The sequence below is a fragment of the Dromaius novaehollandiae genome, chromosome W (genome assembly GCF_036370855.1).
Source record: "Dromaius novaehollandiae isolate bDroNov1 chromosome W, bDroNov1.hap1, whole genome shotgun sequence".
NCBI classification, from domain to species: Eukaryota; Metazoa; Chordata; class Aves; order Casuariiformes; family Dromaiidae; genus Dromaius; species Dromaius novaehollandiae.
Window position 1 is genome coordinate 30,076,780 of NC_088130.1, and position 14,227 is coordinate 30,091,006.

At 36.9% G+C, this 14,227-nt stretch overlaps 1 protein-coding gene across 1 annotated transcript in view; it reads right to left on the reverse strand.

The window, feature by feature from the left end:
- LOC112995230 (alpha-mannosidase 2) overlaps positions 1-14,227 on the reverse strand; it is a 125,635-nt gene that overhangs the window by 91,474 nt on the left and 19,934 nt on the right. Inside the window, exon 3 of the mRNA XM_064500779.1 lies at positions 9,802-9,946. Coding sequence (XP_064356849.1) covers positions 9,802-9,946 — 145 coding nt within the window. The remainder of the gene's footprint in view (positions 1-9,801; positions 9,947-14,227) is intronic.

Here is a 14,227-nt window from a genome sequence, read left to right on the forward strand (position 1 = left end):
CCCACCCAATGCTAGTCCGCTTTTAAGACAACACATTACTAGGCTGTTCTGGAATAAGTTAATATTGCTTCAAGGCAAGTAGATAAATACAAGAGATTTTAGTATAAAACAATTCATTCTTATTCTAACAAAAGAAAAAAACATTATATTACTGAGTATATCCCGAATCGAGGGAGAGGGATGTGAATTTCACCTTAGTTGAAACTGCAAAGCCAAGGTAATTTGACAACATGCCTGTTCTTTTCCAGTTCACATATCAAACGTTAACCACATTTTGAATACAGAATCTTGTAGTTAGCAATAATCACTAGACAGTATGAACCAAGTTTGATTTTTGGTGCCACTCATGTTTAAATTTGGCCTTTTCAAAGCAGAAGTATTCAGAAATGAACAAGAAACATCAGTGCCCAAATAAAGAAATAAAAAATTTTTAACACTTCTGAGGAAAAAGTGCTAGTTCAGTATTCTTTTTTTACACTGATGTTTAGCATCCAGAAGAATCATCATACTTAATACAAGTTTTTGTACAGATAAAACTGTAAGGTCTAATTTAATATCTCAGAGTTGTATTTTCCTCAAGAAAGTTAATAGAAAGGGCTTAAGATCTAGACATAAAACATACTTTCTTTAGAGGCATGGAAACTGTAATACAGAAAATTGATAGCAAATTACTATTTCACAATAGTTTCAGCAAGGCTGAAGAGGGAAATGGCAATGAACAGCTGAATTTATTTTCCTTTTTTGCTGTTTTTATCAAAACCTGTTGTGGTCTCTGTCTATTTCAATGAGTGTTTTGTTATGGAAGCTTGCACTGAAAGAATTGGGATCTTAGGATGAATTAATCTTTTTCAATACTCATTTAACTGAACAAATGAAAGAAATATTTCACTGATATTTATGTAAGAAGATGCACAAGTAGCAGACTGCAAATTTATAGCTTTGAGAATTTCTTCTGCAAGAGATAATATTATCATACTTGCACACAGCTAATGGAGAATGAACCAAAACTGTGTCCTATTTTTTCTTATACAGAAATGTATCATAATAAAACCATTTTATCATGTTTTTATTATCCTACTGTGTTGTAGCAATAAAAGCTAATTTACACTGAATTCACTTTTTAAACATTGTTTACATTGGGTTATTAATCAATTTTTTCAATAAAGAATCACAGGGAAAAAGAACAAAACAGTTGGTATAAAAATACATTATGATGAAGGAAAAGCAGTCATATGGTTAGCTTTTTGGTTTTTTTTAACTCAGTTTATTGAGCTACATAGGAAGGGTTTAACAAGGGTAATACACTAAATCTTCAGAAATTCCTAGCAAATATTTATAAATGTTCACAGAATTCATTGCAAGCTATCTGAAAAAGTCCTCTGAAATTTAATTACCATGCTTCTGGTATCTTGCACTTAATCTATTTAGTTCTACATCAACAATTCTTAACCCATTATTCATAAAGGATGTCCAACTCTGCATGGAGCCACAATGATGATTTAAAAAAAAAAAAAAAAAGAGAGAGAGAGAACAGAGAGAACAATGAATAAATTCACTTACAGTTGCTACCCATAAGTTGAATACCAAAGACTATCACCTTACATTTACCATTTCACATCTTGGTTTTCTAATATGACATAAGATTTTTGTACAACTGAAGTTCACTCTTATTCTTATCCATAAACTACAAATTTATTCCAGGATGAAAGAAAAGGATTACTGATGTATTTGGACCAGGAAACTCTGAATTCAAGTACAGTTCATATGTACAAAAAGTGCAATAGCTTAAAGCAGCAGTTACCAAAACTAAAAATACGGTATTAGCAAAAGAACACTTGTCAGTTTAAGTCTACACTAGAACCCTGACCAGAATAAAAAATAAGTAAGAAAGAAAGAAAAAAAAAGTTACTTGTGCCTTAACGACATTACATAAAATGTGGAAAAACTGTGGAAACATGATTTTTTGTTTGTTTTTCCCCACAGAGATTTTTATCATCGGGTTTTCTGTGCATCTTCCCCTCCCCACTCCATCCATCCCCGCTTTCCCCCCGCCCTTTTTTAATGTTAAAGTAAATTTCCTGGTAGACAGTAGACTCCAGGGATCATGCCAAAATGTCAGTGTAATCCACTGCTGTGCAAAAAACCCTGAAGCACCTCATTAACAGTTTTGCCATTAGGCCTGTCGACAATTTCCAGTCCAATTTCCTTCTTGAAGCTATACCATCTCCTCGCACAACAAAAAGGCATTTTTGTGTCCTTCTTAATATCGTTAAGGCACAGAGACTGAGATACAGGCAAAATTTCAGGTCAAAAATCAGAACAGGAGTCAAAAAATTAAACAAAAAATAACCTAAGGAAAAGCACTTTAAATTTGGTCACAACAAGAATCACAAATCAACTCTGAAAACACAGAACCACTATTACCAATGGTGTTTGAGCAGGGCTTACAAAGCCATGCAGACACATATGTAATTTTCATTTCAGTGGTTAATTTTAAACCAAAAGACAATAGTAGTATGCTGCCCATAAATAAATAAATACGCTTTTGAATTGCCTACGATCATCAGCCACACTCCAATGTTTAAGAGCAAATGTGTCCTTGAGAAGATTTCTAGTTCCTGATGAAACCTGGTTCAACAAAGAGGCAAACCTAGTAAATAGCTAGAATACTATTACTTATTACATTAATGCATTCCTTTTGTGGGCAGTTCACATCTCTTTCTTTAATTTACTTTACAGTAGCTCAAAGTGAATTTCACTGGGTCCAGAATTCACACATCAATACTGCTTCCTGCAATGAAAGGATCTTAATTTATTCATGATTTTGTTTTTATGGAAGAATTAAGTAAAACAATGTCATTTCAGTGAGCCTTACAAAACTTATCAGAAAAATACAAGAGAACTCTTTGCAACAAAAGATAAGGCACTTCAAATCTTAAAATTTTTAAGTGTACAAATGAATTAGTAAAATCTTACATAATTTTTTCATAACATTATGTCTAAAATAATACAAGATGAAAGCACTACTTAGCCATTAAATTTACTGTCTTAAGAGCCAAGAAAGTCAAACAGGATCATAAACTGAAAGAAGATATCTTAGTTCTTAATAATTACATTCATGCTCTATGTAACATGTGCAGCCTTAACAGTAAAAATTCCAAATAATAATAACAAGAATAAATTAATGGATATGTAAGCCTCAAGTCCTCATCCGTGCTTTGGAGAACTTCAGTGTGGTATGTACATCCAACTGACCACACGCAGGCATACAGTAATGACATTAATCCACAATAATGCAAATACTAGAAATAAATAAAATCCAAAAACCCAAGGTTTAATTTACATTTTAATAAGAACAACCAGATGTGGGAAGAATTTTGAATTAGCTCCGCTGTAGATTCAGCAGCAAAATAATTCCCTTAAGACACAGAATCTATACAACAATTTTTAATTTAGAAATCCCACGATACCATCATCCCAAGATGTCAAAACTAACCAAGGCAAGTTAACCAGTCACTATTTTAGAAACTTTTCTGACAAAACCTCACAAATAATTTCACCAAAAAAAATGGTAAAAGATCTCTGCTTAATAGAACAGGAGAATCATTCCATAATGTATCCACCACAATGTAACTCCATAAGCATAGCTGAGTGCTCAAATGTGCACTTGACCAAAAACAAAATCTGTAATAAAACAATAAATGCTTCAAAAATTATCACTGGACTTCTTACATGGCAGGCTTACACGGTGCAAGGTCAACTTCTGGTTTGTACAAGTGAAGCCTGCTGTTCTCATAACTAAGATGGGAAGAAAATTTGTACTGGTCAGGAATTTAAGAGTGTGCTCTGCAGAGCAGTTCTGCTAGTTTTCAGAATTGCCTGAATCTTCATTTCTTTCCAGACAAAGCAAAGAAAAAAAAAACCTGACTCCCTAGAAGTTACTTACTACTTCACTTGCAACCACACAAATATTGAGATAAGCCAGAAATGCAACTCAGATTTCTAGAAATCATGGCAAAAAAAAGTTGGAGCTGTCCATCTTTCCATTCTATTTCTAAAGTTCATCTTCCTATACAGTGGAAAAATTAACTGTTCACCATTCAATGTGTACATTGAATATATACTTTATATACATATATATTCTTATTTCTAGGGAAAAAATGACATGTTCTTGCTGTTTATAAGGAGGAAAAGAAATTCTAGACACAAAGATACAGCGACTGTGTTTTAATCTTCCTACTAAACGCAACATGACTCTATTAATCAATGAACTTTCAATTTCATGGTCTATAATCTGAAACTATTTAAAGGTAAAGCTTTCAGTTTTAATTCAACTAACATTTTTCATTTCTCTTCCGGCTTTATACCATCCTACTCTTACGTGTAATCAGAATTTTACAGGGGGTCAGGACAACAGTCTAAATTATTAGTGGTCCACTGAACCAAACATGTAAAGAAACCTAAGAAATCATTTGAAAATCATATCCGGATCTGGCCAACAGAAAGCAAACGTGAAACTCCACAGTGCATTAACAGTATCAAACTTTTATGCTTCATTTTTCTTTTATCTCAACACCACAATTAACTTCTTAAGGCTATACAGATTTCCACCTGAAAAATGGAGATGGCTTTAAATAATAAAAAGGGGCTAATGCAGTGTTAGCATGGTAGTGTTAGCCATGTTATAGATAATTCATGAAGTTTTTAAAAGCAGTATTTAGACCTGTCATGCACATAGGTACATTTTCACATACATTTTTACTCGGACAGAGATTTCTGGGGGGAAAAAAGTCTATTTTAGTCTCTTCCAATTCCACTTAAGAGCTGCTTGTACTACATCTGTAACAATCACATCCAGCAATAGAATTTGATCTAGCATACACTCACGTTCAAACATCCACAAATCAAAATTCTTAAATAAATAATTAAATGAAAAGACATTACCAAGATCACCATTGCCAGCTAGCAATAAATGCCAGGGGGGCTGGCCAGTAATCTCTGAAGTCTTTTGACCCCTATGGACTTAGATGAGTATCATCTTTCAAATCCAGTTGTGCTGGCTGTCAGTATTACTGTCCCCAAGCAGAGTTCTCTCCTCAGGAGTTCAGCTGCCTAATCCACCTCAGGCAAAGTCACACGAAACAGCTGTTGCAGCACATGAGAGGTGACACAAGCACTTTGCCAGCACAGCAGGTTATATGATCATTCCTTAATCTGCTTCAGGAAGGAATGTCATCATCTACGGTGGCAATAACCTCAACCAGCACAGTCATTTGTAAAGTAAACATCTATCCATGGCTTGAGATTAATTTGCACTGAGTCATTCCTCTAGCCCAAATCAGAGACGCTAGTGAGATGATCTAATTCTCATTAATTGCCAGAAACTGAAAAAGATAATTATGGCTGTCACTGATCAAAAATGTAAGTGACCCATTCTCATACCTGTTTTCCCAATACACAGCCACTGAAGGAAGAAGCACAGAGACCCCAAGTTCATAGGTCCTGAATGAATTTACATGGAGCCAGTTAACCCAGTTTAGCAGAATCTACTAACAGCAAGTGCTCTGGGGTGTAAGTCACCCCCAGGAACAGAGCTTGGAACCTAAGACCACCCTCCCCCTTTCCTCACAGATTCTGTCCCAAGGGAGGTGGGTTTTTTTACCTTTGAGCTCCAGATATTCACTAGCATAACTGGTTAAGTGAAAAACTAAAGAGAAAGTAGTCTCAAATGGGAAAATAAAAAAAAAAAATAGAATGAAAACTTAAGGTTTCTAGAGCTAAGAACGTCGCATCTTTACCAGCCCCATTAATTGGTAAATATACTTCCTATACAGAATTACGCTATAGGTTCATTATGCCTTAAGTTCTTTTGCTGGAAGACATCACCTTCGCATCACGCCTTTTAAACCTCAGTTTTCCTTTATCACAGAATCAAAAAACATCCAAAAACAATGGGAAAGGAAGAATATAATCCATAGCTATACAAGAGGTTTCAAACCTCTGTTTGTTACAGGCAAATATTTTCCTTTTTTTCCAGTGCTTATTAATATGCACTTTCATACTGCAGGTAAGTCCAAAGAAAAGTCCTTACCAAAAGCAGTACCAAGTCTGGAGATTTCTGATAGTACTATTTATAAAGGCAAGTGATAACCAGTCTTGCATGATCACCTTTGGTGACGGAAGGAGTTACCTTTACCAGGTTTATAGCTCAGTTTGACAATTTTGTATCAACTGAGGAGCTGTAAAACACATTTAGACTGTGTACACGAGGAGAAGAAGACTTCTTGAAGATTTTACTTGCTGCATGTGGAAGAACAGATACAGTTTTATATTATAATGCTTGAAGCACTTAGATATTAGGGAGGAAGACTTTGGGAAGCAAAACAGGACACCTGCAAGAAAGTCAGCTATCAAAAATGAAAGGTAAAACCCTGGGGATAAACTATGCAGAAACAATGCTGCAACAGAAAGAAGATAAAGGGTTGTCATAAACTCATGGATTTCCTCAAAACTTATTATTGAAGGGACAGGCACACAGAGAACTGCTTTCAGAGAGCTGGAAGAACAAGTGACTCCCTCCAAGACAGAAATGTGAAGGCTAGTAAAAGTCCATCACTCAAAGTTCATTATGGTCCAGGTGCTCAGAGTTTGGAAGTGGGCCAGAGCACAGTTTAAGAGGGCAAAGGAGGATCAGATCAAGCCTCATTAAATAGAGCTCTCCAGTCCACAAAGAGACATTACTTTGATGTGAAATTAAGGGGTAGACAGACACATTGCAAACATACTTCCTGGATAAGTACAGGAAATTCCACAACTGATAACACAAAAACGAAAAAGGAAAAGAGGTTGGTGTGGCTATATTAGATCAGGTTACGACTGGTACCTACGCCTTACCTGTCTTGAAAGTTGAATAGCTCTTGTTACTCAAAAACACTTTGTACACAGACCAGCAACCCGAACCTGACACAGGAGTGTGATATACACAGGGAGAGGATATACCCTTTTCTTTGGACCTGGAGAAAATCCTTGTCATCCTCTGACCTTCCAAAAGGAGGAGCAATATCTCAAATGTCATGGCAAATACACAGTGAAGCTCAAAGCATTCTGCATCAAGCGGGCTCAGGAATTGTATCCTAATTTGGAGGCTAACAATAGATATGCCCTTCTTCCCAACACTTCCGGTATTTTGAGGATCCTTTCCTCAAATGCTTTGAGGAGCATTACAGAACTATTTAGTCTGTTAACCCCAAAGACACATATCTAAATATTTGGGGGCTCTGAAGGAGCCTTAACCTGCATACCTGCTTCTTAAGAAATAGGACTAAAGTAGCTTTTGCAAGTTCAGATGGGCCAACAGCAACCTCAAGACAAACTTGCTAGGCACACACCAAGGAAGAACATGCAATTTGTAGAGACAGAGTAGAGTATCTTCTGAAGTAATCTTGGTGTGAAAAGTGGTCCAATAACCGCAACGCTCAAATTTTGTAGAATGTGAGTGCTCACTGGACCACTTTTGTTAAAGAGAACTGCTGCTGCAGAATGAACCAAACAGCAGGTTAAAGCACCTGATGCCAATGCTCATCAGATGACAAAGATGTTAGTTTGTGGAAACATACTGCAGTTTGTCTGATTATAGGAGACAGGACAGGGACCTGCAGATGTGAACAAGGAAGTGGAAGGTTGGAGGTCAGAAAGCTAAAGGTTAGATCCAGAGAGTCCTCACAGAATGGCAATTAGAAACTGGTCAATTCTGCGTGGAGCATCAATGAGAAAGGGCTGCATGGGAGGAATTAACCCAATATATTCTACTTCAGACTACAGCTACAGAAAGAATGTCCAAAAAAGCATAGGAAAAGATTACTAAGAATCTTTAGAAAAAGAACCAGGGGATATATAAAGAAGGGTTTGTAACCCTGACTTGCTAACTGTTCCTTTATGGGACACACAAGAGCTGTCAGAACAGCAGTCTGTCTGTCTCCTTTAGAGAAAGGGGCAGAGGGCTACTCTACTGGCAATGTCTAGACCTGAAACATCTAGCTCAGACTTGCATTTGTGAAGCCACAGTGTTGGTTATAATTTCTAGAGGAGGAAGAGGAGAGAAGCTACTGCTTTGATATACCACACTAGATCCATTCATGAAACAGCAAGCGTACTGTCAGAGTTAGAGGGGACCTACTGATTAGATTTGGAAAAGGTTACTGAAACCAACGGTCTGAAAGTCATTATCAGGGCCAAAAGTCATCTCTACTGATCTACTGAAAATGTGGCTGGGAACGCAAAGCTTAAAAATGCAGGCTGTTAGCCTTCATAAGCATATAGACTGCTCCTGAAGAGAAATCAGTGCCAGAACACTAGGTCCCCTGATGAACTTCATAACCTGAGTGGACTCCAGGGAGTGTTATGCGAAGTTCTTCTCAGCTTCCCTCACACCTTCCTTCTACCACTCCTGAGCTTCACATTGCCTTAGAGCCACCTCAGGCTGCACTGCACCACAATCCAGCTCAAGTCACCTCCAGAGGGGTGAGGTGACACTAGGCAACTGACCCCTAGCTAGATGCCCTTCTCAGACACACACCCCCCAAATTACAAGATGATCCTACCAACTTCCCCAGAATGATTGGTAAGCTCCAAACACCTTTCTAAGGAGAACTGAAAGACTTAGAAGCACTGTACATTCCTTTAGGATGGTTTCAGATTCATTAAATAACTGTACTGAACATGGCTTCTCTCTGGGAAAGTTTTTAGGAGCACAACAGGAGAGGGAATAAATGGATACACGGTTCAACAAAAGACAGATCAAAGTTTATACTTTATTTTCTCTGTTTGTTCTACTAGATTTATGCTTTATTTTAACTGTCATAACTGGATAATTCAATCCCTCCAGATTCTAGTGTTCATATTCTGTTTTCCTGAGGTATCTAATACTTTCAAAATCACTTATGTTCAGACTACCATATCTTACTTCAGTCAGATGCACAGTACTTCGAACAGCGGTACAATTTAAACTGTTAGAGTGTGCGACACAGTAGGAAAGCTTAAAATCACTGAAATTGTGGCCTTCCATGGTAACACGCAGCTCCACCAAATTCTCATGGCCAGTCTACACACAACTTAGCAGCACTGTGCTATGGCAGTATAATTCATTGGTCTGTGGTGTATTTTACTCATGTTAAAATATTACACAATCATTTTTAAATGAAATGACACTTTGCCATTTAATATATTACATGGTAAAAATCCCCTTGGGAGGATGAAGTGGAATTATGCAAGCATATCTAGACTTCCATTTAAATTCAGACCTTATATTATCCCACTGTAGGTTTTTTCTTTTGGAGAATGGGGAGAGGGAAGGCAAGCAGGAGAGGGGAGAGAACAGTGTTAGAGTCGAAAAACCTCAGATTTGCTGTTTTCACCTCTTCCAAAAAATGCACATTAACACAAGCTGAGGGTTAAATATCTAGATCTAAAAAGTCAAAATAAGAACAGACTATATTTAACGCAGCAATGAACAAACTACCTGGGTTTAACAGCAGAATACCTACACAAGTTCTGTATTACTTTCTGATACCAGCACTAAAGTTCTACTCCAGTTAACAAATACACATATGTACAGCTTTTACTGTAGCAGTTGTCCCTTGAAGTCAATGGAACTTAAATTATGTATCTGCTTAACTGCTTTGCTAGACTTAAGCCTAACAGACTAAGTAGCAGATTTCAGAAAAACCCAAATCTTAACAGAGATGGCATTATATATTTAATTCAAGCCTCTAAATACCCAAATCAATATGGTTAAAATATTACCTGGGTCATTATGTGAGTGAGGCACAACAAAAACTTGAAGCGGTTCACTGTCCCATTCATTTTCATTGTATGTGATATCAAATCCTTGTTTCCAAACACCACCATCTGGATTATCGAAAGGGAGAATGTCATAGACATCCAACATCTAAAAAGGGTAAAAGGAATATACAACAAATTTATCAAAAAAAAAAAAGTCTGACATTAAAACCAAAGATGTTTTCATCAAAATCCAGTAATAATACTGGATCAGCTTGTTCGCAACACAAGGAGAGATTAATTGTCAAATGAGTAGAGAGCTGACAAATAAAAGCAAGTTTCAAGTCACACTAGGACAATCAAAGCACTAGCAGGTAGAGAAAACCATTTGACCGCCTTCATTCTGAGAAAACTATAGACTAAAATTGATTAGATAAACAGTCCAAGAGAGACCTGGAAGAAGCAACCAAAAGCATGACAGCTCATAATAGCATTGGGGGACTGGAGCTTATGCAGGCAGAACATTATACAAAATAGGAGAATATACTAAACTACATACTAAGAATGCAGAAAAGGAAGAGGACAAATTAAACAATCAGTAATAGAAGAAGACAACACGAGACAGATTGAGGCAAAAGTCAAAAAACAAAAAACTAACTAGCCTTAAATGTTCATCAGCTTCAAAGCAATTTTACAATATGGTCATCTGTGATAATAGACTTAGACCTAAAAGTTCATTCCAGGCCTATGCATGGAAGTGATGATTAAAAGGCTAAAGATATATTCAGTAAAGTGCTCTGATAATTTCAGTCCAATTTCACTACAATTGAAACACATACAAAGTCATTCCACCCCCCTCCCCCACCACACACAAATTTGGTGATTTTTACAATCTGGAAGGCGGGGAGGAATGAACCACAATGGAAGTTATGAATGGTATTTTCCAATTTTAGAATCAACTTTTATCTCAGAATGAAGTGGTAGAAAGGAAGATCACTGCAACTCTTCCAGCACATTACCTCCTATATGGTCCCTAGTGCTTGAAGGTGTTTCTGCAAAATATGAGACATGAGACTTTTTGCTCAACACGGCATGTTCATGCCAGGCCCTGATGCATACATAAAGCATTATTATAAACACAGAAAACACACAGAAGTTTCCTCCAGGCAGAGCAGACTTCTCTGAGGAAGGGCAAGGAGCAAGTGGAAGAGCATCACATCCAATAGCATAGAGGACATACAGCAAGTGGAACGTATGAGGATATAAAGGAAGGAGCAAAAGCAGTTTTCTTCTTTGGGGCTAACAAATAACCTTAAAGACTGAAGTTACTCATGAATCCTCAAAGCAGCACAGAATTTCACCTAGTAATTAATCAAGGACTACATTTCACAGAAGAAATGCAAGCTCTGGAAACATGGGATCCAATAAAAGCTATGAAAAAATGCAATAGCATCAGACACTTGCAATGCCAAGTTGAAGATAATATTGCTAAAAAAGAGTCCCAACAAGAGTGAGGTGAATTTACCCAGGAGACTAAACAGAACATTTTAAAATTCCCACAAAGTTAAACACTTATTTTGGTGTTCTTCAGTGCCAACCACTCAAAAGGACAAAAAAGGATCTGTGTACACTCATTTTAGGTCCTTCATTGGAAGCTGATATTTTCTAAAACACAGCGTTTGAGACTGTCAACATAAACAGATCACTTAATCATGCATTCGTAATCATGCTTACTGCAGTCAACAGGTACCGAACTTCCCATTTGCTGTGCTAAGCTTGGAAAAAACTTTGAGGGGGAAAAAAAAAAATTAGTGATGTCTTGAATAATATCTGCTGAAACTAAGGTAAAGCTTATTCCCAAGTGAAAACATGTATTGGGTGAATAGGAGAAAGGATCCTTTGTTACGAAAGTTGGAGCCTGTTTTACTGACTTCCACAGCCCTGCAGCTGCCATTTAAGCTACTGGAAGCAAGACAAGAGAGCGCTCTTAGCTGAAGTCAATATATCAGAGCACCCAGTGACTACTCTAGAAGCTAAGTTTAAAAAGTAAAGGAGACAAAGTTTGCAAAAACTACATCAAAACATTCCTCCTCTCACTAGGAAAGCAACAACGTGTTGTATTTACAACATGTCTCATCTATAAATTGACATGTCAGCAAGGAGGACAGTACGGTCCGAACGCAGTAAATCTAGATGGTGTTAGAACAAAAGAATTTTCAGTTTCCAAATGCTTTGGATATTGTGTTCTTGTGCCATAAGCACAAGGTGCATATAAACAACCAATTCAAAAAAAATATCATTTACATTGCAGGGTATGTTTTCACATGATCATATTGTCACACAAAAATACAGCAGTAATTGTAAAAAGGTCAAAACCTTGAAGTTTAACATGCCCACTCTGTTATTAAGTAGTTTCTTCCACATGCCAGTGTTGAAAGCAGTGATTAGTTACCCTGAGCCAACCATCAGACAGTTCCTTTAAATAGAAAAATTCAGGCTTTAACTTTTAGCAAGCTGTGAAGTGTTTTCTACATTTCCTCTTTTTGTGCCTTGGGCTTTCAAGATCATGGGCTTTTTAGAAGTCTTTTTATTCAGTATTCTCAAAACACAGATTAGATGCATGCATTTCTCATCTGTCTTATTTGCATGGTTGATCCCAACTTTTTCCCTAATCATTTCATTCAGAATAGCTGGCAAAAACATCAGTTTCAAAATTTGTCTTCTGATATACTCAAGTCATCTGAAGTTAAAAAAAAAAAAAAAAAAAAAAAAAAAAAAGTAAAAAGGCAATCAAACAATGGATTTAACTGTGCCAATCATATGACATTTACTGGACACTCCCAAAAATAAAAAATAGCAGTTAGGAAAGAATTTTACTCCTTCAGTAGACTCCTGTAGCTGATCCTATAACTCAAATTCTGAAAGTACAGCATTTTTCATGAATGCGTTAGGAAAAGAAATGATTAGGCAAGCTTTTGGAATTACCGATTTTCACATGTTTGAAAAAGCAAGCCATTGAATTTGACCTCCATCTTGGGAGCAAATCTGAACAACAGAAAGGCATCTACTTCGGAGAAATGTAATTTAAATATTTAAAGCACACAGTTTGTTTACAAAAAGTAGATTTTACATGCAAATAATTGCAAGCGGGGGAGGAGAGAAAGAAGAGAAGAATTTACGGAGAGAAGGCAATCTGAGGTGGTAGTATAGGAGTGGCAGCAGTACAAGAAATAAGCGCACAGTGTTATGTACTTCTCAGTCAACATGCACACTGATTGTACATTAAGGTCTCCTCTAGAAACGTCTTAAAACTCTCCTCCCCCACCACCCCAATATATCCTTGGATCTCCTGCGCTCCATTTCAGGTAATAAAAGCAGACCTATTCTCTGTTACCTTTTCATCTCAGAATCTGTAAACTGATCTACTCATTTGAAGGTACTTCTGTATTAACTTCTGTATTCACCCAGCTGCGCAAATATCTGAAAAGGCTTGTCTTATTGCACAATCAGCAGAAAAACACTATGCTAAAGGCATAAGCCAAATATATGCTTCTGAAACTGGAATAAGGAATCGTGCAACAAGCACATGCTTTCGCTGCAAATTTCTACACCCTCATATTAAAAGGGGCAAGGACAAGCACATCCACTGAGATCAAAGAAACAATTCCCCTCTTCTGAGCAATTCTCCCAATAAATTCTCCTACAAGACATGCTCTCACATAAGAAAGAAACTCCAATGGATCACTCTACAAAGGTCTGAAACACCATTCTATATAAAGGTTGGCCTCACTGAAGAATAATGATGAGGTTCAGCGATAGAGCATGAGACAACTGTAGTAACTCACCACTTCCAAAAAAGGAAGGTACTGTTTCACCCCAATTCCACCTCTTACTTGGTGCCAGCTTCTGTCCCCCACCCCAAGACATCTGAGTTAATTCACATCACTAATTCACAAAAAAAGTAATCTATGAAAAAAAAATTTCTACTACGTTAGTAAACTGAACTAGCTCATGGAACAGTCTGACAAGCGCTAGAGTCAAAGCTGAATCAAGTATATGTTGAGTGGAAGAAGGAAAAACTAGAAAGGTTATGTGTAGAAGTGACATGCAGCTCCTGCCACTCCGAAAGCTATTTTGGTAAGAGATATCCAACAACTGAGGGCACCAGACATAATAGGAGCTGTTTTTCATGCGCTACTCTCTTCTAAAATAGTTTAGAATGGATAAAGAAAGAAGGATGAGCTGCTAATGACAGCAGGGCTTAGATGTTGCAGACAAAAGCAAAACTAACTTTGCTGTAACTTTAAGCATTTCAGAAATTATTAAAAAAAGAGGCAGAAAGTTTTAATACACCAGCTCTTCTGATTTTTTGAGCTGACAATGCTAGCAATAGTATATGCCCCAGATATTTTGACTTAAACATAATTCCATTAAAAACAATGTAAAAGAA